Source organism: Lithobates pipiens, unplaced genomic scaffold, assembly GCF_037356315.1.
Source record: "Lithobates pipiens isolate NorthernLeopardFrog02 unplaced genomic scaffold, aLitPip1_a1.2 Scaffold_19, whole genome shotgun sequence".
Classification (NCBI taxonomy): Eukaryota; Metazoa; Chordata; class Amphibia; order Anura; family Ranidae; genus Lithobates; species Lithobates pipiens.
In genome coordinates, this window is record NW_027507764.1 from 149,388,001 (window position 1) to 149,411,894 (window position 23,894).

The window sequence follows — 23,894 nt, forward strand, 5'->3', positions numbered from 1 at the left end:
ATAAACCAGACAGATACTAAGTCCCTTTGGCAGATTTTCTATCACTTCTTGTCTTGTTAAACTAGGTTAACAGAACAGGAAGTGAGAGAAAATCTCACTAATGACTCCATGGATAGCATAACAACCAGACAGGTATTTTAATCCTCCCCTACTCTATACAAAACTATAAAAACGTTTTTAGCTTGACATGCACTTTATTTATCCAATCATGTCAGTAAAAATCAATTTCTTGTTTCTACTTATTTTTTTACTCTTGCATGCAAAAGAAAATTAAAGAAAACTTAGCCTCACCTTAATCACCAAGTGAACATTTGTTTATGTAAGTGTATCTAAATCCAAAACTTTTTTATTGTTAGATTTGGATATAGTGGTGAGAAGCCAGTTTTATTTTTTGTATCTCTGTCTATATTCCCATTATGGAGATTCGCTTTTTCTATATGTCCTGGTTACCATTATCACAAGGACAGAAACTGAAGGAATTTGCAAAGTGTTCGTTTGTCATTAAAACAGAAATAGAGGGAAAATCTTCCTCCGTGGAGACATGAGTGTTAACTGCCTAAGTGGCAGAATGGGGGACCAAAAAATATTACAGAGGTTTTAACCAAACACTACCCTATCCTAAATAAAAAAAAAATGATGTTTTCTTGATATATTTTAAGTGAATTGATTCTACTCATTTAGGAAATCAAACCTATGGTACCCAATTATCTTCCAGTCTAAAGCAGTGATAACAAAGAAAAATGTTTGTTATTAGCTGTTACAGATGGCTGTTATTTACCTCATCAAAGTGGCTCTGGCATGATTGTCTGTCTGTAGAAGAACAATTTTTAGATACATTAGAACTTAGATATTTAGAACTGTCCCACAACAGCAGCCACTTTCCAATCACTGGGCTTCATACCAGGTACTGGCAAATCACATCACAGAGATGGTGAGCCTGTTCAGCTTTGCTACCTCACAACTACTATGTGGCCCATGGCTTGGATATTGGCAGCTGTAGTGGAGGACAAGAAAGTAATTCCTCAATCTGTACATTGCTTATGATAGAGTGCCTTTAAAGTGTAAGCCTAACCAAAACTTTTTTTTTTTTTTCATGGCAAAATATTACATGCCCTGATGGGTATTTACTGATATCTGCTGTTCAGTTAGAGATTCTCTCCACTTACTGTAACAATGACAATGGTTTGGCCAGACAAGAAGTGAGGGGAGAGCTCCACCAGCAACACAAAAATGAAAAGCTGATATGGTTTCTAGATGTTTCTAGATTTGTTGCTTTTGGAGATTTCCCCTTACATCCCGTTTGGTAAAACTGTTGCAACCAGAATAAAAAAGGTGAGATCTCTCTAAAGAAGCCCTGGATTGCCATAAAAACCAAAAGGGGTTCCAATCCTACCTAATTTTTAACCCGAAGCGGAAATTCCCAACTGAATTTTTGGACAGTTATTCTCTATAAAGGTAATAAAACAGAGCTTTGTTTGCCACTGTTCACCATTTCTTTTTTACCCATCCACAATGTCTGCCAATTTACAGTTTGCTATTTACAGTCAGTGATGATCCATAGTATACACCGTACACAGACACAAACCTTACCATATCTTACCATACAAACAATTTTTTAATTGTGTAGTTACAGTCAATAACCACTTCTAGTCAGAACATCTTTGCATAAAGAAAAACTGTGATACATTTATAAAAACAGCCAGCCGTAACAAAATAACTGGTGTTTTCATAGGCATAAACTCAATAAAAAAGAAATACACCTTTATACATAAACTTTGTACAGATGTAGCTTGAAAATTGATTGTAAACCAAGGGAAGACACATTGCACACATCAATTATTTTTTCACATTAATTGCATAAGTTTCTAAGGTGATCTATTGTTTTATTTACCTAAGCTTGTTTGCATGATAGTAAAAATTGCATACCACAATAAGAGTGAAGCTTATAGTATGAATTGCTTGAATAACATAGAGCACTTTTTATAGGCAACTCTGTAAAGCACATTTTTCTCTATTTAAAACTTTTAAGACACTTTGTTTTACTGCCCATCAAAATACATATATAAATAGAAAACAAAATCAGTATGGTAACAAAGGTAAGCAATATTACAACAAAAATAAAGTAAAAATAAAAATAATCCCCCCAAAAATAATTACAACATGATGCTGCAGAATCTACAGATAATGGGACCAAACAATCACATATTCTTCCTTCTGTAAGCAATAAATGAAAATGTAAATAAAATGAAAAAAGTACAGTGACCTTTATTTCTAAAAAGAAAACAAAAAAGTCTAAATTTACGGCAGTGCCATATAACACAAGGCATTTGTTGGCATGTTATCAATTTAAACTGCATCCAACAGTACAGAGCTCTTCTGTACCCTATGACTGTGCAAGAGTAACATACTCTCCTATTTATATATAAGCGTGGCTCTCTGAAGATCAAGTGTGTGTACAGGAACAGGAAAACAGAAAACAAAAAACCATTGAAGGTTTCTATGCTTGTTTCAAGACTCCAGCTTTCAATCTGCCTGCACTAAGCATCATGCTTGTCAAGTATGTTGTGGCTTATCCAGTGAACACCGACTTCAAAATAATGTCCATTGTCTCCTCTGGAGCTAAAAAAAAGTTTATAGATACAGTAAAACATTTAAATAATGTCTGCATCATCTCCTTTGTCTTTTTTGTGCAAGTTCTTTTTCTCTTCCACTATATGTTGGCCACACAATGTACAATAATGTGTTACAGACAGTATATAGGATGGAATTGGAATCAGTAATGCCAGTGGAACATTGGGATAAAATAATAATACTTTATGACAAGTTATTCAGGTCTGCAGTGATGTCTGTGTTTCTTTCTCCAGTTATATTATCTTCAAGCTTTACAGAAAACAGTGTACTAATATTTTTGTCCTGGGTTTCCCCATCAATTTCCTTGGGCATCTCCTCATCTTCATAATCGGCAACATCTACCTCTAAACCAGAATTGTCTTTCAGCTTTCCATGGTGTTTTAAATAGTAGCGCTGATTCTGGAAAAACTTGATAATTGTATATTTGGGCAGGTCGAGCTGAGCGGACAAAGTTTGAATGGCTTCTTCGTCTGGGTAAAGGCCGACGTCTTGAATGAAGCTCTGTAAAATCCCCAAGGCCTCCACAGATATTTTTGTTCTCGGACGGGGTTGTTGGCGGTTTTCTTCCTCTGATTCCGCCGGAGATGCCACAGTAGGCTGTCTGGGTGGAAGTCTAGGGCCCGGCGGCTGAGGTGGTGGAGGCTGCTGCTGTGGTTGTGACTGCTGCTGTTGCTGTTGCTGCTGCTGTTGTTGTTGCTGCTGAAATCACAATCAATATGTTTTTAAGGTTAATTACAAATGAACAATAATTAAAGAAGAAAAAATTTAATATATTTAACCTCTTCCCATCCCGCATATAGTCAAATGACAGCCACAAGGTGGCTCTCTCATCCTGGGCGGCCATCATATTGTGTCCTCGGCTTCCTGGCCGCTAGGGGGCTTGCACACACCCGCCACATTACTCGGGAGCAGATGCACATGGCTGGTGGCCGCAATGTCCACCAGGCACCCCGATTGCCAGTCACAGAGCAGGGACATGGATCTGCATGAGTAAACACACAGATCCACGTCCTGTTAGGGAAGAGGAGACTGATTGTGTGTTCCCAGTACAGAGGAACACCGATCGGTCACCTCCCCTAGTCAGTCCCCTGCCCTCACAGTTAGAATCCCTCCCTAGATAACACATTTAACCGCTTGATCACCCCCTAGTGTTAACTCATTCCCTGCCAGTGACATTTATACAGTAATCAGTATAGTTTTATAGCACTGTTCGCTGTATAAATGTGAATGGTCCCAAAATGGAAAAACTGCCCAATCTGTCCACCACAATATCGCAGTCCTGACAAAAATTGCAGATCCCCGTCATTACTAGTAAAAAAAATAAAAATAAAAAATTCCAAAAAACTATCCCCTATTTTGCGCAAACCAATCAATATACGCTTATTGTAATTTTTTTACCAAAAATATGTAAAAGAATATACAGTAGCCTAAACAGAGGAAGAAGTACCGTATTTTTTGTTCTTTTTGAATTGGGGAATTTATTATTGTAAAAAGTAAGAAATATTGTGTTTTTTTTCAAAATTGTCAGTCTTTTTTTGTTTATAGCGCAAAAAATAAAAACCGCAGAGGTGATCAAATATTACCAAAAGAAAGCTCTATTTAAGGGAAAAAATGACCAAAATGTCACATGGGTACAGTTTTGTATGACCATGCAACTGTCATTCAAAGCGTGACAGTGCTGAAAGCTTAAAATTGGCCTGGGCAGGAAGGGGGTGAAAATGCTACTCTCATGCACAGCGCTGGATCTCGATGGGGCATAGAAGGTTTTTCACCCTAATGCATAGAATGCATTAAGGTAAAAAAACTTAAATCTTTACAACCACTTTAAGGAGTGTTTACCTTTACAGCATATAAAGATACTTTAAACAATTATGTGCTTCTAACTTGGTGTTAAAAGTTTGGAGAAGTCCTTTTTATGTTCCAGCATGACTGTGTCCCTGGCGGTGGTATGGTTTGAGGAGTTGGGAGTTATTCAAGTGGCCTGTAAAGAGCTTTGACCTCAACCCTAATGAACACCATGGGGAAGAATAGGAATGACAATTGCAAGCCAAGTCTCCTTGCCCAAAATCAGTACCTGCCCACACAAATGTTTTTTTGGCTGAATGGGCACAAATACTCCAAGACACACTTCAAAATCTAATGGAAATCAAGAAGGCAGGTTGCTATACCTGCAAAAGGGGTCCAACTTGATATGAATGTCGAAGGTTTTGAATTAGGATACCAAACAAGCTTATACAGCTAGGATGGACAGGTGTCCACAAGTCTATATAGTGTAGTTCTGTTTAGAGATAGTTGCATTTTTATTTTCTTAAAACCTGAAGACACATACCTGAATGTGCTCTGGGGACACATGGATCATATGTGATGGCCGTTCACTATGCTGATGAACTGCATTGCTCTCTTGTTCATAAATCACATCTCTTTCTGTTTGCGGAAGACTCAGAAACCTGCGAATCATAGAGAGATTCTCCCAAAGAGTCCTGTTTTCTGGCGATGGGTCTTCTTTCCACCTCAGTAGTTCACATAACCAGCCCTATAATACCAACATGCAAGAAAAATATACTTTTAGCACACCAACAGCAGCTTTTATAATAAGAAGTATACTAACAGGCATACACATTTTTACTTTACTGATGTATATTGTATTTTACTATACATTTATAACATCTATTTTGTGTTATAGAAATACTGATAGTTTACATAGTTACACACAAATCCCATCTCTTAATGAAGACACATAGATGAATATTGCAAACAATATACGCATTATTTTATTATGGTTTAGACAGTTTTCTTGAAAGCCAACTACACCCCAAAACTTTGTGTAGCAGGAACTCACATTACCACTCGTGATTTTGTGTTGGTGATTTTCATAAGATCCTGTATGTCATTCATAGGGTGTATCATTCAATGGGCTGCCCTATGCTCCTTTTTTGGGTGACAAGTTTCATGTAATTTTTAAAGCCATGTTTTTCCGTGATTACAGCGCAATTCTTTCGTTTGACACTTATGGCAAAATTGCACCACGTTTGGGATGCCATTTAGAAAGAATGGCAGCCAAATGTGTGTTGTGCATTTTGCACCAATGTGATTTGGAAACCCAGGCAGAATCACAGGTAAAATTGCAGTGATTTTGCCCTCGATTCCAAATTGCAAATTGTGAATACAACCTTAAAGTAGATCTAAAGACAAAACTTATTATAATTAGATTTGGATAGAGCAGGTATTGTGGTTTTGTCCTACTGTTGGGGAGGTTAACCTTCTCTATTTTCCCTAGTGACCATTGTCTACAAATTGAACGTGTGGGAAATACAAAATTTTGATTCTCACAGTAATGGAAGGGGAATCTTTCAATTAGGACACTTATTGCAGTGACGACTTTCTAAGGGAAAATTACCCCTCAAATTGTAGATATTTCCTCTCATATCCTAATGTCTCTACAGGACAAAAGTTGAAAGGAAGTCTTTCCTATGAAAAACACATAACAGCAAAAAGCATGAAAAGGTGTTTTAATGCTTTGACTACCCACACATGGATTAAAGTTTGCCATACATGGATACTTTTTCCATTCAACCAGCAGGTTGAGTGAAAGAAAAATTATCAGATTCCACCAACCACACAAATTCGATATGGATATTTATAATAATTATAATAAGTTTTGTCTTTAGATCTATTTTAAGGTTGTATTCACAATTTGCGATTTGGAATCAGGGGCAAAATCACTGCAATTTTACCTGTGATTCTGCCTGGAATTCCAAATCACATTGGTGCAAAATGCACAAAACACATTTGGCTGCCATTCTTTCTAAATGGCATCCCAAACTCCCCACTGTATCATTGTATTCTGACAGTGGGGAGACTCCCCTGTTGTCAAAATACACAAATTAGCACTGCAGTCTATAGCCTGCAGTGCTGATCATTTGAAGTTGAACAGAAGTCGATCAGTACATTTTATTTCCTCAGACATACATTGGATTTGTAATGGCCATGGCAATGGGACAGAACTAGGAGTAGTAGTAGTCCTATCATGCATCAAGAAAATACATGAAAGAATCAAGTGATTGAGCTTGTCAGCATCATGCAACACTGCAATAAAATGTTTGGGTGAAGTTAGCCTTTATTTCTTTTTCTTTTTTTATCCAGCAACTATTTCATGAGTACCTTATAAAACAAATGTTGCAGTATTCACAGTCCACTATAAAATGTTGCTTTCACTAACAGTTTATTTTCTTAAACCAAACATACTACAAATATGCATGTATATTGAGAGATCATGAAAGATGTAAAAATGTAAAATGATGGCATTTTATTCCATCCTCTAGGAAAAAGTAATTTATGAAAATTAAATGCTCAATATGATATGGTTTAAACAAAAAACTATCCTATACTTTTCTCTAAAAATTCATATGTGAGCTTACAATAATTTATAGTAGATGATGTAAAAGAAATATATTGAAAACTCTTAACTGTTAAGTCCACCCAACATAGCAATAGGCCGACCCAGATTTCTTGAATCCTAAGATTACCCAACATTTCTAGCTGAGAACCTGACGCATCTCATCCCCCCTCACATAAAGTGTCTTTTTTTGTTAGTGAGCCCGCCCATCAAAGCAAAAGGTCAGGGCATGGCAGGACAAGAAAGGTGGATATTTCAGTAGTGGACAGTAAGGTTGAGCTCAGTCGTGTCTGCAATCGCATGTTCAGAGCCTGCCAGGAAGTCGGCACTGCACAGCGCTAATCACAGGTAGTGAGACATTTCCCAATCTCTGCAGCTGCGGATCGGGAAAATGCCTTACTGCTTGTGATTAGCGCTCTGCTGTGACGACTACCTGGCGAGCTCTGCACATTCAGTTGCGAACATGTCTGAGCTCATCCTTAGTGGACAGTCTTGGCATTCCAGGGTCCCAACTCTATAGGAAATTTAACAAGCAGGCAACAGGAGATGACCATCCACAGTATGGGGATATCTAGAAAAGGCAAATTGGCTATTTCGCTTTTTATGGTATATGTCCTTTAGCTTAGTGAATGAGGTGAAGCTCTATTGATTTCCATCATCCAAAAACTCTCTTTTTTAATTGTAGCCTTGCGCATAATTGAGTATGCTTTGCAAAGTGATTTTTCACCACATTCAGTAAACTAATGGAAAATGTATTTGCAAGGCGATCAGTCTGTTTGCCTTTAGTAAACCAACCCTTAAGTACTGTATTTTCATATTATTATGAAGGGGACAGGTATACTTCATGCACACATTATGCAAAAATATCCTCTACTTTAAAAATACATCTAGAAAACATACCTTAAAATGCATTCCAAAACACATGCCAATGTATCAAAAACACAATGTAATGTGTGACAAAAGATCGAAAAGAAGGTATGTAGTAGATGAATGTAAATTAGCTCCTTATTACCATAACCAAAAAAGACAGGGCTGATTTTGAGAGAAAAAAAGGCAATATACAGCAGATGGTAAAAAATTACAACAGATACAGAGGTTAAAAACATACTACAGAAAGTATAAGAATTGAACAAATGTAAATAAATGATTTGAACTTCCAGGATGTTGCTAATTTTCAAATCGGCAAAGTCTAATTTGACACCTTCTGTTCTAAGCACCCTGTTTCTGCTCAATATTCTGCCTTTAGCAGCAGCCAGTAACCTTGCCTGCCACTTTCTTTAATTGTTGGCATGAACTGCCTATGAACTGAAAATGCCATGCAGATGAATGCTGGGCTCTGTTCAAACCTGCTACATACAACACAAATCCTGTAAAGTTATGTATTATAAAGCAAAATTTATTGAGGAATAAAGGTCTCAAATCCATCTGCCACACAAGAAATACTGTTATGCACTGCACTGCAACAGTATACCATCTGCAGGCGTCTTGCAACAGTAAGCAAGAATATGCTGAAAATAATTTCAGTGTCATTTATTTATATACAGTATATGAGTGTCACAACTTTTTTTCCCTCATATGTAAAGCATCAGTTTCCCATTGAAGAAAAGCCACATATCTGGTTATAAATCTGTAAACAGATCACTGTAAAATATTTGATTAGGTTTAACAGGACAAACAGTGTTTGCACAAGCTCTTAATTACACTGTGGGCACTCCTAGGTTTATATCATTTTTGTTGGTCCTATAAACCTCCAATAATTTCTTTACAAATCGCACAGGTTTATGGACATGGGTGGAATCGGTATTAACATATTTGAAGGTTTATTATTAATGTAGGAGTAGTTAATATCTTTAAACACAGGTTTGAAACATTTTTAATGTAGGGGCGGGTTATAATCATTAGGTAACAATGCCTATAAATAATTTGATATTCAGAATTGTTTTCAAAAGAGGAGAGTTTGTCAAAGCAATTGGATTGAGGACTGCTGTGTCTTTTATTGTCTATGGGCATGAAGTTTGTCTTTGTTAGTGATTTCTAACACATGCCCTGGTAGCTTTAGAACTGTATACTGGCTTAACTGGACTTAAAGTGGTTATAAACCTAATGCCCTGTACACACGGTCAGAATTTCCGACCAAAAGCGCACATCCAACTTTTGCTGGTGGAATTTCCGATCGTGTGTATGGGGCATTAGACATGAAATATGAACAAATCATATCCCTCTATAGTATGCCCCTTTTTTTCAATCCAGAGCACTAAGTGCCATTTCTGTATCTGTTACCCCATTCCTCTGCTATCTTCCAGAGTAACTTCTAACAGCTTTTCCTGACACCAAAAGAAGAAAGGTGATGGAGAGGTGTCTCCAGCACACAGCTTGTGATTGACAGCCTCAGCTCAGTTTCTTTGTGCTGTGCAAAGGTGTGGTGTGTCCCTTCCCTCCAATCAGATCTCGTTATTGAGCTCTGCAGTGTGTAATTTTTGCTCTTAGCTCCCTTTTTATCTGACAGCTCAGACAAGCTTTACAAATTCTGGACTTTGAAAAAATGTAGAGAAGAGAAGAAAAACGTATGTAGGAGGATTTGCTTGATTTCTGTGTATCACCTGAGGCCAGTTACTGCACTGCGTAGATGTAAGGGTTTATTAACCACTTTAAAGTCACCCTGAAACCCAATCGCTAAAACCAAATACAAGTTTTGCCATGTTAATGTCAACTCCAATAATTTTCAATCTTCAGACTTTATTAATCGAATACCAGGTTATCTTTCAATGAAGGTCCTAATTCAGGGACTTCCTATTATAAGGTAATAACTGTCTCTAATAGTGCTCCAATGTTGTCACCTTCTCTCTTTATGGCGACTACAAGAATTTGGTTTTGCAGGCATGGTCTACCTGTATTTTTTTTTTAAATGCCACTATTTTGCTGGCATACATACAGTAGTTACATCTGTGCATTGCAAATAGCTTTTTTGATCCCTGTTTATGTGCTTTGGGTACCTTTCAAAATAAATAATGGTACACTGCAATGCACATACTGTATACCGGCATGTTTATGTAAAAAATCACTACTTCCTATAAGCCTGTGACATTGTAGTCACACTGCTTTGTGTGTTGTTGTTGGAGTTTGCATGTCCTCCTGTGCTTGTGTGGGTTTCCGCCTGGTACTCCAATTTGCTCCCACGATCCAAAGATATGCTGGTAGGTAAAAGAATAGTTTCACTTTTGGGTGCATACCACACATTACACCCATATTTGGGGTGTAACATGTAACATGCTCCAGCAGCCCCACCCACCAATTTTCTACCTGTAAAAGCGGACAAGGGTTCTTTTCCCTGCACCTGCTGTCCCTTTTCAAACACAGTGCATATGTTTGGGCTCCTCCCACACCACTCTAAAAAGGGGAAGATACTTCCCCTTTGAACCTCACCATTTAAATTTCGGAATAAAATTGCTTGTGTTGAACCCCTAAACTCAAATGTGAGATGATTTTACTCTGAAAGAAACATTCAGCAACAAAGTGCTTTGGAATGTGTCTTGTTAGAGGAAATGAATAACACTATGACTAAGTTTTAACATGAGATTTAACATACTTTTAAGTGAAGTTAGCCAGATAAATGGATAATACTTTTGATTATAACAGATTACGGTAATAACAAAATATGGGATAATGTGCCCTTACTATAAATAAATGAAGATACCAGAAGTCGCAATTCAGTCACCCTTATAAGTGTAATACAAAATATAGAGAACATTTATAGAAGTCATTAAATTGAACCCTGATGCCCTTATTTTATTGTGAGCAGTGCATTACTCATTGAACAGCAAGACTTGCGATTAAACAAACTGACAGACATTAATGGAACACAAATAGACAGACACTGAAAAATGTAACAGACTCACAGACACAGACTGAGATGGACAAAAAGAGACCTGACCTTTGAGGATTCTTGGGTAAAATAAGCCTTAATTGATGCTATAAAGCATGCATTCACCTAGAATCTTGGAATTCTTCTTCCACTTACAAGCAAATAAACACAAAAAAAAAGAGTTTTGCTAGAGTAAGGGCTTACTGCTGTGACAGGGGAGAACATCTTACATTGAGGAGAAGGGCCTAATGTGACAGCTGTACACAGAAGTTCACAGCAAGTTCTGGCATCAGACAAAAAAATTACTTTTCGAGTGGTGCATACAAATAGATATTTACTAATAAAATAAATACTAGTAATAATCCAAGGTCGATAAAAATCCTAGTGCAAAACATGGGGGGGGGGGGGGCACTTTTTTTCTGATAAACAAACAAAAATCAGCCTAATTTAGATAAACCTCAATGTATATGAATGTTTGAGAAACCTTGTTTTAATATGTACATAAGGGCAGCCATATTTACTCATTGCATATGCTAAATCTGAATCCTGCTAACAGAACAGCACAATGTTCTCACTTGTTGAGCCTTACAGTATTGTATAGCTTACTATAAGTCTATTAGATGGAGTCTGTATGATTTAAACAATGCTATTCAGTCTTAAACTATCTGAAAATCCACAATGCTCCTAGTAGACAGAGGCTAGGAGATCTTTGGCTAGGTTTTAGGTCACATGAGCAAACTTGGGAACACTGTTTATTCATGGCAAGAAAGTAATATGGATATGTCCTATACTACGTCTTCTGATGTGTGAATTATGATATAGATATGAACAGATAAATTGATCTTTCCTACAAAATACAACATACTGTTTAATCACAAATCAATACTTAAAAATACGGTTGTAAAATACAAATAAATCATGAAGCTTGACCCTTTGTTGGCAAAAAATTTTTTTGAAATATGCACAGTATCTCACAAAAGTGAGTACACCCCTCACATTTTTGTAAATATTTTATTATATCTTTTCATGTGACAACACTGAAGAAATGACACTTTGCTACAATGTAAAGTAGTGGGTGCATAACAGTGTAAATTTGCTGCCCCCTCAAAATAACTTAACACATAGCCATTAATGTCTAAACTGGTGGCAACAAAAATGAGTACACCCCTAAGTTCATTATGGCACCTCATGGCAAATAACTCTCTGAGGATCTGGAAAAAAGAATTGTTGCTCTACATAAAGATGGCCTAGGCTATAAGAAGAATGCCAAGACCTTGAAACTGAGCTGCAGCACGGTGGCCAAGACCATACAGCGGTTTAACAGGACAAGCTCCACTCAGAACAGGCCTCACCATGGGGGACCAAAGAAGTTGCGTGCACATGCTCAGAATCATATCCAGAGGTTGCCTTTGGGAAAAAGACGCATTAGTGCTGCCAGCATTTCTGAAGAGGTTGAAGAGGTGGGGGGTCAGCCTGTTAGTACTCAGACAATACGCCGCACACTGCATCAAATTGGTCTGCATGGCTGTTGTCCCAGAAGGAAGCCTCTTCTGAAGATGATGCACAAGAAAGCCTGCAGTTTGCTGAAGACAAGCAGACTAAGGGCATGGATTACTGGAACCATGCCCTGTGGTCTAATGAGACCAAGATAAAATTATTTGGTTTAGATGGTGTCAAGTGTGCCTTGCCTACAGTCAAGCATGTGGTGAAAGTGTCATGGTGTGGGGCTGCATGAGTGCTGCCATCACTGGGGAGCTACAATTCATTGAGGGAGCCATGAATGCCAACATGTACTGTGACATACTGAAGCAGAGCATGATCCCCTCCCTTCGGATGCTGTGCCGTAGGGCAGTATTCCAACAACCCCAAACACACCTCCAAGAGGACCACTGCCTTTCTAAAGAAGCTGAGGGTAAAGGTGATGGACTGGCCAAGCATGTCTCCAGACCTAAACCCTATTGAGCATCTGTGGGGCATCCTCACACAGAAGGTGGAGGAGCACAAGGTCCTTAACATCCACCAGCTCCGTGATGTCCTCATGGGGGAGTGGAAGAGGACTCCAGTGGCGACCTGTGAAGCTCTGGTGAACTCCATGTCCAAGAGGGTTAAGGCAGTGCTGGAAAATGATGGTGACCACGCAAAATATTGACACTTTGGGCCCAATTTGCACATTTTCACTTAGGGGTGTAATCTCTTTTGTTGCCAGCGGTTTAGACATTACTGGCTGTGTTAAGTTATTTTGAGGGGACAGCACATTTACACTATTATACAAGCTGTACACTCACTACTTTACAGTGCAGCAAAGTGTAATTTCTTCAGTGATGTCACATGAAATGATATAATAACATATTTACAAAAATATAAGGGGTGTACTCACTTTTGTAAGATACTATGGGGGTTATATCTGAAAGGCAAATCCACTTTGCACTGAAAGTGCACTTGGAAGTGCAGTCACTCTAAATCTAAGGGGTAGATCTGAAATGAGTGGAAGCCCTGCTGATTTTATCATCCAATCATGTGTAAGCTAAAATGCTGTTTTTTATTTTCCTTGCATGTCCCCCTCGGATCTACAGCGATTTTACTTTCAAGTGCACTTGCAGTGCAAAGTGGATTTTCCTTTAGTAAATAACCCCACTAACCAAACACTGCCATGAAGGCCAAGGAACTCTCCAAACAAGTAAGGGACAATGACCAGACCTCAATCCAACAGAAAATCTGTGGTCAGACTTAAAGTTTGCTGTTCACAAGCAGTTTTGCAAGGAGGAATGGGCAAAAATCTCAGTGGTAAGATGTGGCAAGGTCATAGAGACTTATCCAAAGCGACTCGGAGCTGTGATAGCTGCAAAAGGTGGCTCTACAAAGTATTGACTTTAGGGGGGTGAATAGTTATACACATTAACTTTTTCTGTTATTTTGTCCTATTTGTTGTTTGCTTCACAATAAAAATAAAAAAAGCTTCAAAGTTGTGGGCATATTCTGTAAATTAAATTATGCAAATCCTCAAACAATCCATGTTAATTTCAGGTTGTGAGGCAACAAAACATGAAAAATGCCCAAAAAAATTCCAAGGTGGGTGAATACTTTTGCAAGGCACTGTATATATACAGTATATATATATATATATATATATATATATATATATATATATATATATATATATATATATATATATATATACATGCATGCAGTATATTAGTATAATATAGTCTGTGGTTGTAGCACTCTCAATTTGTTAGAGACCCAGTCAAAAACAGTGTCTTATAAAAACACAAGCTTTAGGGCCAAGTCTGCCCTTCCTCCGGTAAGACACACTGAAGATCCACTTCTAGACTCTACCTTTTCTGTCATTTTTGTATTACATGTAACAATCAGTATTTTTTGCTAGAAAATGACTTAGAATCCCCAAACATTATATATATATATATATATATATATATATTTTTTTTTTTTTTTTTTTTTATGCAGAGGCCCTACACAATAAATTGGTGGGTTTTGCAATTTTTTTATGTCACATGGTATTTGTATTCTGTAAACGGTTTTTACAAGACAATTTTTGGGGAAAAAAAATACACCTTTTGAATTTTAATGCAAAAAAACCCCCCACAATACATAACCCATTTTTTTTTGTAGAATATAAAAGATGATGTTATGGTGAGTAAATAGATACCAAACATGTCGCGACCATGCAACAGCGACAAATTACGTACATTTTACTATCCATGGGCGGTGCTTTAAAAGCCTTTACAGGTTACCACTTTAGATTTACAGAGGAGTTCTGGTACTAGAATTACTGCCCATGATCTGACTTTCGCAGTGACACCTCATGTGTGGGACAATCGCTGTTAGAGTGCGGGACCGAAACACACAAGATAGCACCAGGAAGCCATGGAGGGTTGGCGGGAGGGGGAGGAGGTCCCCTTCCACTGCCTGTAAAAGCAGTCCAGCAGCTAGTTAATTGCTATGATTGCTTTTACAAGACAGCCAACCGCCAACTGAAAAAAAACAGTAATGGGGTGATACCTGCAGCTGCCCGCCCAAAAATGTGTTCTAAATCCACATAAAAGTAAAAAAACGAATTCACAAAATTAAGCTGTTTTTTAATGAAATACCTCCCTACTAAATATAATTTCACTATTAATAATCCATATCTCACTTCAGAGAAACAAATGCAGATCAAAATCTGAATTTAGACCTCAAGGTTGTAACATGTTTAGATGTTCAATCCAATACACCTTTTAGTTTGTTAGAGTGTTACACCCTTCTAGTACTTCTGCTATTATTCATTCATACCCTTTTAATTCTGTGATTTCATTTTTAATTTTAGGTAAATTTAGAACACATTTTTGGACAGGCTTATACGTGTATTATAATTTACACCTGAATATTCCTTCCCACAGTGGAAGGGCTATCCAGGGATTGTGTCTTCTTAACTCATCTGTTCTGTGATTTGGTGTCATATAATCCTGATCATCTGGTACCTACATGCATATATATTGTGAAAGATGCCACTATGTACAGTATATTCAGTGTGTCTTTACCTGAGAAGGGCAGGCTTTGACTGAAAACTTGTATGTATATGAGACGCTGATTTTGAATTTTTCTCTAATAAATTAAAAGTGCTGCAACCAAGGACTACTTTACCTACTTTACCTTTATTGGGGTTGGCTCTGTTGTAAGCACTGATTGATATATATATATATATATATATATATATATATATATATATATATATATATATATATGTGATTTGGACAATAAAATGCATTATGATGACAGAAGCAAGCACTGAGAGCATTTTAAATTATTTACTAGGTTAAAAGGGTGAAATGGTACTTTAAATACATCAGATTTCATCATCTATGCCATTTTTTGGTGGCAAAGTGGTATTGATCTTTTCAAATGCTTAAAATTAACTATTTCTAGAAGGTTATTATTTGATTAAAGACATTAGAGTTGAGGGTAAAAACGATGCACTTTGTCTTCCTTACCGTTTCAATCACAACGTAATTTAATATGAAATATGCCCTAATGATAATGAGAAAAAAACTGGCCCAACATTGTAAGTGATATTCCTTACTCAACCTAACATCCTTTGGCTATATGAAATGTATCGATCTTCTGATGGCTTTAACTTTATAAGTATTGTGTTTTTTTTCTTTTCAACTTAAAAGGAACCTGTCAGGATACAGTTATGGGGATTCCACTGCAGACGTGTGCTCCAGGGTTGTCATTTTTGTCCTTCTACAGTATAAGAAAATAAGAATACCAAGCCTCTGTCACTTCAATGACTGTTCTGGGGCAGTGAGTCACCATGATTCCATTAAAAAAGGGATGAAACATTGTTCTACATGCTTTTTATGAGGGCTGTGAACAGCAACAGTATTGTAATGGGAGAAATGTCCCCAGCACACCATGGATCTCCACAATGCCTGATGAAGGGGTCCTGCAAGGCTCTGAAATGTTGCTATTTGCTGTAACAATGTGATCGCTGAATAAAGCTTTGGACCCATTCTAGAGATCTATGGTGTGCTGGTGACATTGGGTCATTTCAGCACCCACTTATATATACAGCCATCGCTACAGGAGTGTGTGTATTGGGTATAGTGCATTGGAATCAGCAACAGTACTGTGCACGTAGTACAGTATACCATTGTGTACACTCAGAGGTTGTGTGTAGTGCCTGTTTGAAAAAAGTATTTATTCTCAGCAGTGTTTATTGAGGAACCAAGCTCAGGGAGCACTGAGTCATTTGTGAGGACTGCAGCATCATCAGCTAAAGACTCTGCAGTCTATGCCCAATCTTAAAACAGTGCAGCATGAACCAAAGCTGTCCACAAGCAAAAAGAGTTCTTAAACCTAGATTATGTAATCATTTATACTTATGAGCTACCTATATAAACAAAAATACCAAAACCTAAAAATGCATATACAATACTTTATTAAGGGCTAGGTCAGAGGCATGATTCTACTGTTAGTTACATATTGCCATGGCAAAATCACAGAGCTTTCCTTTACCATATGCAATTGCTCCCTTGATGGCTTAGAACTCAACAAACTTTCCCTTGCTAGTGAGGGAGCAATATCTTTCTGGTGAGGGAATGGGTTTGCTAGCGATCCTGTCACTGGCAAGTTTTCATTAGCAGCAGAATCACCTGTCTGACATTTGTCTTGTTATTACAATCCAATGTTCAAAGTCCAATAAAGGACACAGGAATTTAGATAGCGTCAGGGTATACTGCCACATACAGGAGGACTGGACACTGGCAAACAGAAAAATGGTAAACCAGCCCCCATTATAATCCCTCCTCTACAATTGCCTTAGTTTTGTGGTATAACAGTACTTAGGGCATGAACAGAAACACAGAGGGGACCTGTGTTCCTCAATACACTTCAAGAAATTGATTTTATGGTAAGTACAACAATCTCTTTTTCTGACTTGTCCATTGAGGGACATAAGAATTCAGATATAGTTGAGATGTCCAAAAACAGTTCAACTGAGGGGCGGGCAGCACATCACTATTTTACTAACAGGCCTCACTTGGAAGTCTAGGGACCCCTTGTAGCACAGGAGCTTCTTGAAGGACTAACACCAGAATCTGAATGAACAGAGAATTAAAGGGGAGGCCTCTGAGTGCCAACCTGATTCTCAACACCAGGGTAGAGATCACCACCAACAGAGGGGAATGACTCTACATGAAAGGGAAAACCAAATTGAAGTGAGAAACTGATCAACTAGAACCCACCAAAAAAGGTGCAACAATAATACATTTTCAAACAGGAAAGAAAGGACCCACAACGTGATGTGATCAAAAGAACAAAACACTGGGGATAACCCCCAAAATAAACAGATGCCAAATGGAACATAGTACAAAACAGGTCCAGGCAGTAAAAATCTGCCAGTCTTCATGGGAAGGTTTAAGACATAACACTTAACCCTTCAGGTCAATAGGAAAAAACTGACTAAAGGAGGTTGCATAGCCAGAAAACCAATCTTGCTAAGTGAGACACACCAGAAAATGTAATATAGGAGCACAATCCAATAGCTCAAAGGGGCACAAAGAGATCTCTAAGCACACAAGGGAACCCAAGGGTTCGCACCCATGAAGTCAACACAACAAAAAGGAGAGGCTGCAGAGTTGAGTAAGACATCAGTGAACCACTATAACTATAGTGTACAGGATTAAAAAAATAGGTGCCGGTTCTCTTAGAGGATACCAAGTACAGTACAGACTGGAGTCACCTGCAACAATGGGACCATTCACGCTGTATCTATGGGTAGACAAGTTGCATTCATGTAGCAGTAATGCAACTAGGCTTACTATGTGGGGTAAGGCCTCGGTTACACACAAGCAACAGAGTTACAGAGTGTGACCTTGTCTGTTAAGACCCATTAAGGCTTGTCAGGCTACAGTGCAGGGAGCTACCTCACTATCCACAATGTTAGGAGCCTTTCACATTTCCTACCAAGTTCAACTGAGCTCCAGCCATCATCTGCTGGGTGGAGTGTTGAAAATGCGCTCCCCATTCTCTTTTCTATTGTTCAGCATAGAGGAATCATGAGAGAGAGAGAGAGAGAGAGAGAGAGAGAGAAATTCTCGTTGTTCCTGACTTGGACAGTATAGTGGGTGGTGCAAATCGTGGTGGGAGGAGGAGAAGCCTAGATGTCCTATCAATCATTTTTATTTGTATTAAGTGTTTCATGTATGGATTTGTAATAGGGAGTCATGGAAATTTGGTGAGCCTTTTATTTGTACAGAGGTGGAAGATTTTTCTTTAAGTGTAACATGGGCTTTGTGGAAATTGTTATTACTATTTGAGTGTGAATGTGTGCAAATTAAAAAAAAATTTTTTGGGCATATTAGATGTGTTAACTGTATGGGAAATGTAACATGGATCTATGTCACGGATGTTTAAAAAAAAATGTTATGTCTTCTTTTTATAGTGCAAATCAAGTTGTGATATTTCACTCTATTTAACATATATTTTCTCTGTGGTAGAGCACTTGAGGGTTTTTATCACTTATCATTGGTGTAATGCTAGTTCACCTATATAGTTGTATTTATACAGCACCAGGTAGGGTCTTGTTTTCCAGCTGCTGATGGGCTATTATTGAAATTTACCTAGTGCAGGAATTCTAATATTTAGCTGTAAAGAGGAAGTAAACTCTCCTGGTTTATTTGTACCTATAGGTAAGCCTATAATAAGGCTTACCTATAGGTACTGTAAATATCTCCTAAACTTGCACCATTTAGGGGATATTTACTGTACATGCTGCCGATGATGTCAATGGTGCTTGCACGCTGAAGGAACAGCCATCCATACAATTCCTTCAGAGCCCTGTGCCGTGACCGGCGGCTCCCGTGTGCATACGTGGGAGGGCTGTCATTGCAGCTCCGGCCACTCACAGCACCAGAGCCCGCGAACCTGGAAGAAACACGGGAAGATATGAGCTGTCTAAGCAGTGTGCTGCTGGAGGGCTTCATTCGAAGGCAAATATTTAAAATTGAGCTACTATGCAATGTTTACTAGCTCATTATGCATTTGTCTTACAGTTTTTTTTTTTTATTGGGGTTTACAACCTCTTTAACTCACTACAGGCATACCCCACTTTTAAGTACACAATGGGGTTTATTTACTAAAGCTGGAAAGTGCAAAATCAGGCTTACTTCTGCATAGAAACCAATGAGTTTCCAGGTTTTATTACCAAAGCTTAATTGAATAAGCTGGGGTTAGAAGCTCATTGGTTTCTATGCAGAAGTGAGCCTGATTTTACACTTTCCAGCTTTAGTAAATAAACTCCATTGTGTACTTAAAAGTGGGGTATGCCTGTACAGTCTATCTGTGAGATAACAGCATAGTTGCCTACAGTCCAAATTTGCTCAGGACTTTCCCCGAAATCAGACCAATGTCCTGATCTGAGAATGTCCTGGGGAAAATCCCAAACATCTGTCTCTGTCATGGACATCGGGACAGAGGTGGAGTGGCGGGGGCATGGCGGATGCAGGAGCACGTGGAGAGGCAGCCCGATCGATACAGTGGGAGCCAGCAGCACTGCTTGCTGACCCCGCGGATGGTGAGTAGAGCTTGGCTGGTGTGGCTAGGATCAGGTAGGTCCTTCTCATTAGGTCGGTGACTACTCTGATAAGATTGCACTGACTGCTCTGATGAGGCTGCATTGATGAGTGCTCTGACAAGACTGCACTGGACTGATTGATCTGATAGACTGCACTGACGAGACTGCTCTGATAGACTGCTCTGATGAGATTGAATTGGCTGATTGCTCTGATAGACTGCACTGATGAGACTGCTTTGATTAGACTGCTTTAATAAGACTGTACTGATGAGATGGCACTGATGAGACGGCACTTGTGAAACTGCTTTGATGAGCCTACTCTGATGAGGCTACACTAATGGGCACTGATGAGGCTGCACTGATGGTCACTGATGAGACTGCACAATGGGCACTGATGAATCTGCACTGATAGGCTGCATGGATGGGCACTGATGAGACTTCATTGATGGGCACTAATAGGCTGCACTGATGGGCACTGATGAGACTTCACTGATGGGCACAAATAGGCTGAACTAAAGGACACTGATGAGACTGCACTGATAGTAAAGGAGGGCTCTGATGGTAAAGCGGGACTTTAAAGGTAAAGTGTTTTTTATTCAGCAGTTACTAGACTTTGAGAAATTGGGTTTACAACTGCACTGGCCAATTTCTCACAGTCAGGACAGTGCTACATGTCAATTAACAGCACTGATGAGACTGCTTTGATTAGACTACTCTAATGAGGTGGCACTGATAAGACTGCACTGATGGCACAGATGGGCACTGATGAGAATGCATCAATGGCCACTGATGAGACTGCACCTATGGGCACTGAGGGGCTGCACTGATATGCTCCATTGATGGGCACTGATGAGACTGCAATGATGAGACTGCCCTGCTGAGGCTGCTCTTATAAACTGTACTGATGGGCATTGATGAGACTGCAGTGATAACAATACACTGATGAGGCTGCTCTGATAGGGTGCACTGATCGGCACTGATGAGACTGTACTGATGGTAAAGGAGGGCTCTGGTGGTAAAGGGAGCCTCTGATGGTAAGGGTTTTTTTATCCAGCAGTCACTGGACTATGAGGAATTGGGTTTAAAACAACATTTGCCAATTTCGCACAGTCAGGCCAGTTCTACAGTACATGTCAGCTAACAGCACTGTTTTACTTCTATCTTTTAGAGTCTGGGCTCACACATATGCGAATTGGATGTGGCTTACACTGCATCTAATTTGCAGAACTTTTGAAAATATGTTCATTTCAATGGGTCTGGTTCACATATGTGCATTGCATCTGCACTCCGCATTTCACAAAAAACATGTGCATTTTCTAAGCAGTGCGGTGCGAATTGCAGGCACATAATCTTCAATGGGAATGCATCTGATTCCCAGATGTGTTCCGTTGTGAACAGGAATTCTCTCCCCCTCCTCACTACAGCTCCCTCCTCTCCTTGGTCAGCTGATCTGCACCTACAACAGAGAGGAACCACTGAATAAATAATTTTTATCTTTGCGAGAAACCGGAGCTGCAATTCGCATGAGACTAGTGTGAACCCAGCCAGATAGAAGCAAAAAAAAAAAATGCTGTTAGCTGACAAAGATAGTACCTCCTGTTTTCATGTAGCACTGGTCTGACTGTGAGAACTTGGGCAGTGCAGTTTTAAACTCAATTACAGTCACTTCTTGCTGACACCATCACTAAGCCCCTTTCACACAGCTAGTCCAATCAGGTCTGCATTTCAGTTTTTCAGGCGGACCTGATGGGAAGGTCCATGCATCCCTATGGACAAGCGAATGCATACAGACTCTATTTAACCTCACCCCCTTTAAGCCACATCCAATATTTTGCGTAATTTAAACTACACTTTTTTTTGTCATGGCACGCCCACAAAAATAGATGCCCCACCTCTAACATACTGCTCAGCCTACACAAACGTGTCTCTAAAAATTTTTTGGTAATGTTGGCAACAATACAATGACCCAAGGATGAAATATGGCTTATTATATCTACATAAATCATTACAAACTACACATAGACATAGGATTCCTAATTCATTAACAATCCGATTTATATTACGCTGATCTCTTTCTGGCACTTTTTTTTTACATGTAACAATCAGTATTTTTTGCTAGAAAATTTCTTACAATCCCTGACCATTATATATTTTTTTAAAGCAGAAGCCATAGAGAATAAATTGGTGAGTGTTGCAATTTTTTATGCCATGCTTTATTTGTGCAGCGGTTTTTCAAACGCAATTTTTTGTGAAAAAATACACCTTTTTTCATTTTAATGCAAAAAAAAAAAAACAATACATAAACCCAATTGTTTTGTAAATTATAAAAGATGAGGTTGCCCATGCAACGGCTACAAACGACAAAAATATTACTATCCATAGACAATGCTTCAAAAGCCTTTAGAGGTTACCACTTTAGATTTACGCAGGAAGTCTGGTGGTAGAATTACTGACCATGATCTGACGTTCATGGCCATCCCTCATATGTTTGGGACGATCGCTGTTTGCATGAGTTTGGGACTGACGTGTGCATTTGGTGTGAGCACGGGGGGATGGGGGCACTTACATTTTTTATTTTATTTAAACACTATTTACACTATTGCGTTAAATTATTTACTTTTATTGCTGTCACAAGGAATATAAACATCACTTGTGACAGTAATAGGCATGTAATAGGTACTCTTTATGGAGAAATCTGGGGTCTATAAGACCCCAGAGTCCTCCTCTGCCCTTAAAAGCATTTGATTACTGGGCTTCAGCTGACTCTTTTTTTTTTCAAAAATTCTGACAGACCTGGAAATAGAACATGTTTTAAATGTTTCCGATGGAATCAAAACCTCTGCATTAAGATAAAAAAAAAAAAAAACTCGTAGTCCTGAAGGCAGTTACACGGACCTGTAAGATTAAATTAGCTTTTTTCAGCATAGCAGTAAAAAAGAAATTACAATCCAGGTTTATGGGCACAAAACCCAGGATATATATTTTTGGGTGGGAAGGATTGCATGCAGGACCGCCTCCTGTACATATACGTTGGTACTTTGAAGAGGGATATCTCGGTAACGGCAGCAGCTGCTGCCACAACCGAGATATCCCTCTTTTCAGGAGGCGGTCCTGTTTACGATAATGGCAGGTTCGCCGCAAGATCACTGTTGTCAGTGGCGGAAAAGGTGCCACCCCCCCACTGTTGTCATCGTCGGAGGCGATCGGTTCCTTCTTGTTGCTGGGTATGGAGACGAGTCAGGCCAAGATGGCCCCCACTCGTCTCTATACCATAGGAGGGCGGAAGCGACGTCAAAACGCCACTTCCGCCCATACCTCTTAAAGGAAAATTTTTTCAATGCCATTTTTTCAAAAGACATTTTTTTTATTTATTTTTTTATTTATTTATTTTTATTGCATATATGAGAAATATAAGATCTGAGGACTTTTTGACCCCAGAGCTCATATTTAAAAGGACCTGTAAAACTTTTTTCTATTACAAGGGATGTTTACATTCCTTGTAATAGGAATAAAAGTGATCCATTTTTTTTTTTTAAACAGTGTAAAAATAAATAAAAGCAAGTAAAATAAATAAGAAAAAAATTATTTTTTAAAACACCCCGTCCTGACGTGTGTAGCGCTCGCGCCCACAGTAATTCTAGCTATAGACCTCCTCTCTAACGCAAAACATGCAACCTGTAGAATTTTTTTAATGTCGCATACGGAGATTTTTGAGGGTAAAAGTTTGACGCCATTCCACGAGCGGGCACAATTTCGAAGCGTGACATGTTGGGTATCAATTTACTCAGCGTAACATTATCTTTCACAATATAAAAAAAATGCGCTAATTTTACTGTTGTCTTATTTTTTCATTCAAAAAAAGTGAATTTTTTCCAAAAAAAGTGTGCTTGTAAATCCTTGTACACACAGGTCGGAGCTTCCAACAATCAAAT

General features: G+C 38.6%; 1 protein-coding gene across 11 annotated transcripts in view; it reads right to left on the bottom strand.

Annotated features, from left to right (window-relative positions):
* Positions 1-1,596: 1,596 nt before the first annotated feature.
* SATB1 (SATB homeobox 1) overlaps positions 1,597-23,894 on the bottom strand; it is a 260,292-nt gene continuing 237,994 nt past the window's right edge. For 9 of the 11 annotated variants that reach the window (XM_077491391.1, XM_077491392.1, XM_077491388.1 and 6 more), the window contains 2 exons: positions 4,961-5,164; positions 1,597-3,330 (listed from right to left, as the gene is read on the bottom strand). In XM_077491391.1, coding sequence (XP_077347517.1) covers positions 2,815-3,330; positions 4,961-5,164 — 720 coding nt within the window. In that variant the 3' untranslated portion in view covers positions 1,597-2,814. The remainder of the gene's footprint in view (positions 3,331-4,960; positions 5,165-23,894) is intronic. The other 2 variants (XM_077491393.1, XM_077491395.1) reach the window with 1 other exon arrangement.